The sequence below is a fragment of the Pterocles gutturalis genome, unplaced genomic scaffold (genome assembly GCF_000699245.1).
Source record: "Pterocles gutturalis isolate BGI_N339 unplaced genomic scaffold, ASM69924v1 scaffold517, whole genome shotgun sequence".
NCBI classification, from domain to species: Eukaryota; Metazoa; Chordata; class Aves; order Pterocliformes; family Pteroclidae; genus Pterocles; species Pterocles gutturalis.
Window position 1 is genome coordinate 29923 of NW_010112295.1, and position 1110 is coordinate 31032.

At 46.1% G+C, this 1110-nt stretch overlaps 1 protein-coding gene across 1 annotated transcript in view; it reads right to left on the reverse strand.

Annotated features, from left to right (window-relative positions):
* Positions 1-624, reverse strand: part of KCTD2 (potassium channel tetramerization domain containing 2) — a gene marked incomplete at its 5' end in the record, with an annotated part of 5618 nt that extends 4994 nt beyond the window's left edge. The window contains 2 exons of the mRNA XM_010073965.1: positions 399-509; positions 597-624. Of these exons, the coding sequence (XP_010072267.1) occupies positions 399-509; positions 597-624 (139 nt within the window). The remainder of the gene's footprint in view (positions 1-398; positions 510-596) is intronic.
* Positions 625-1110: the final 486 nt, after the last annotated feature.

The window sequence follows — 1110 nt, forward strand, 5'->3', positions numbered from 1 at the left end:
ATCAGAAACCTCGTGGTGCAATCTGTATTTTGTTTGCACAGCCCAGTGAGGGGAAGTCACCCACGCTGCCAGCTTGCAGAGCCCTGCTGCCTGCGGAGGGAGAGGAGACGTGTTAACAGGTCTCTTGCTCTGCTAACAGCAGCCTTTGAGCTAAGCAGAGCAGCAATGGGTTGTGTTACGTGCCGCACACCTCTGCTTTCAGGAAGACACAGAATCTAATTATTTCATCCCTGTTAACGAGCATCCTTCTGAGAAACGCACGGTACTAACAGCACCACTGGGAAGTGCAGCTTGCTGACACCCTTACCCATCGCTACATCAGGCAAGTTCCTGACGATGGCTCTTGGGTGCTGCTATCAAACAGTGTTTGCAGTTCCTCCCCTCTATTTTTCTCTTACCTTCTTCCGCAAGCTCCTTGTTTATGATGAGCTTCCCGTGTCGGAGGTAGTTCAGTATTGGTCCAAAATACGTGGGGTCTCTATCGATGAGATATGCCCCTGTCTCATCCTGGTGAGGGTGTGCAGGAATGAAGCGGGGATGGTTAAGTGGTGCCAGGAAAAAAACAATTTCAGTTGAAAACAATAAATTGAACAGTTTCTCTCTGAGAACCCTGGACTCATCTGCCTGTGACAGGTGTACTGATGACTCCACCTTTAAACCAACTTTTTTTTTTCAATTTCTGAACTCAGCTACAAGTGTTACAGCTCAATAACGCAGATGCTTCAAATGAAGCACTGCTATGAACAGAGTTTATATACCTGGAGAGAGGAGCAGGGCTTAGGAGGCTTTCTGCACTGCAGTAATACAAACTGAAAGCCAGCAGTTATGTTCTGCCTGAATTTGTTTTTCAGACTTGTTTAACTAGGAGATGCTGGAGGAAAACTGGATCTAGTTACCAGCATATGGTAGCTAGTTGTTTTTTTTTCTTCTTTCTACTACTGAAAATATCCATAGCAATGCACCAGCTGTGTCTCTAGCACTGCAGTAACTATTGCCATCAAAACCCAACAATTCACAAACAAAAGCATCTCCTGAGCCAGCTCTGTCTGTACCACTCTCTTACATCGCTTTACAGCAACGTTTGTCCTGCCACTGGCTCTGCTCTAAAGC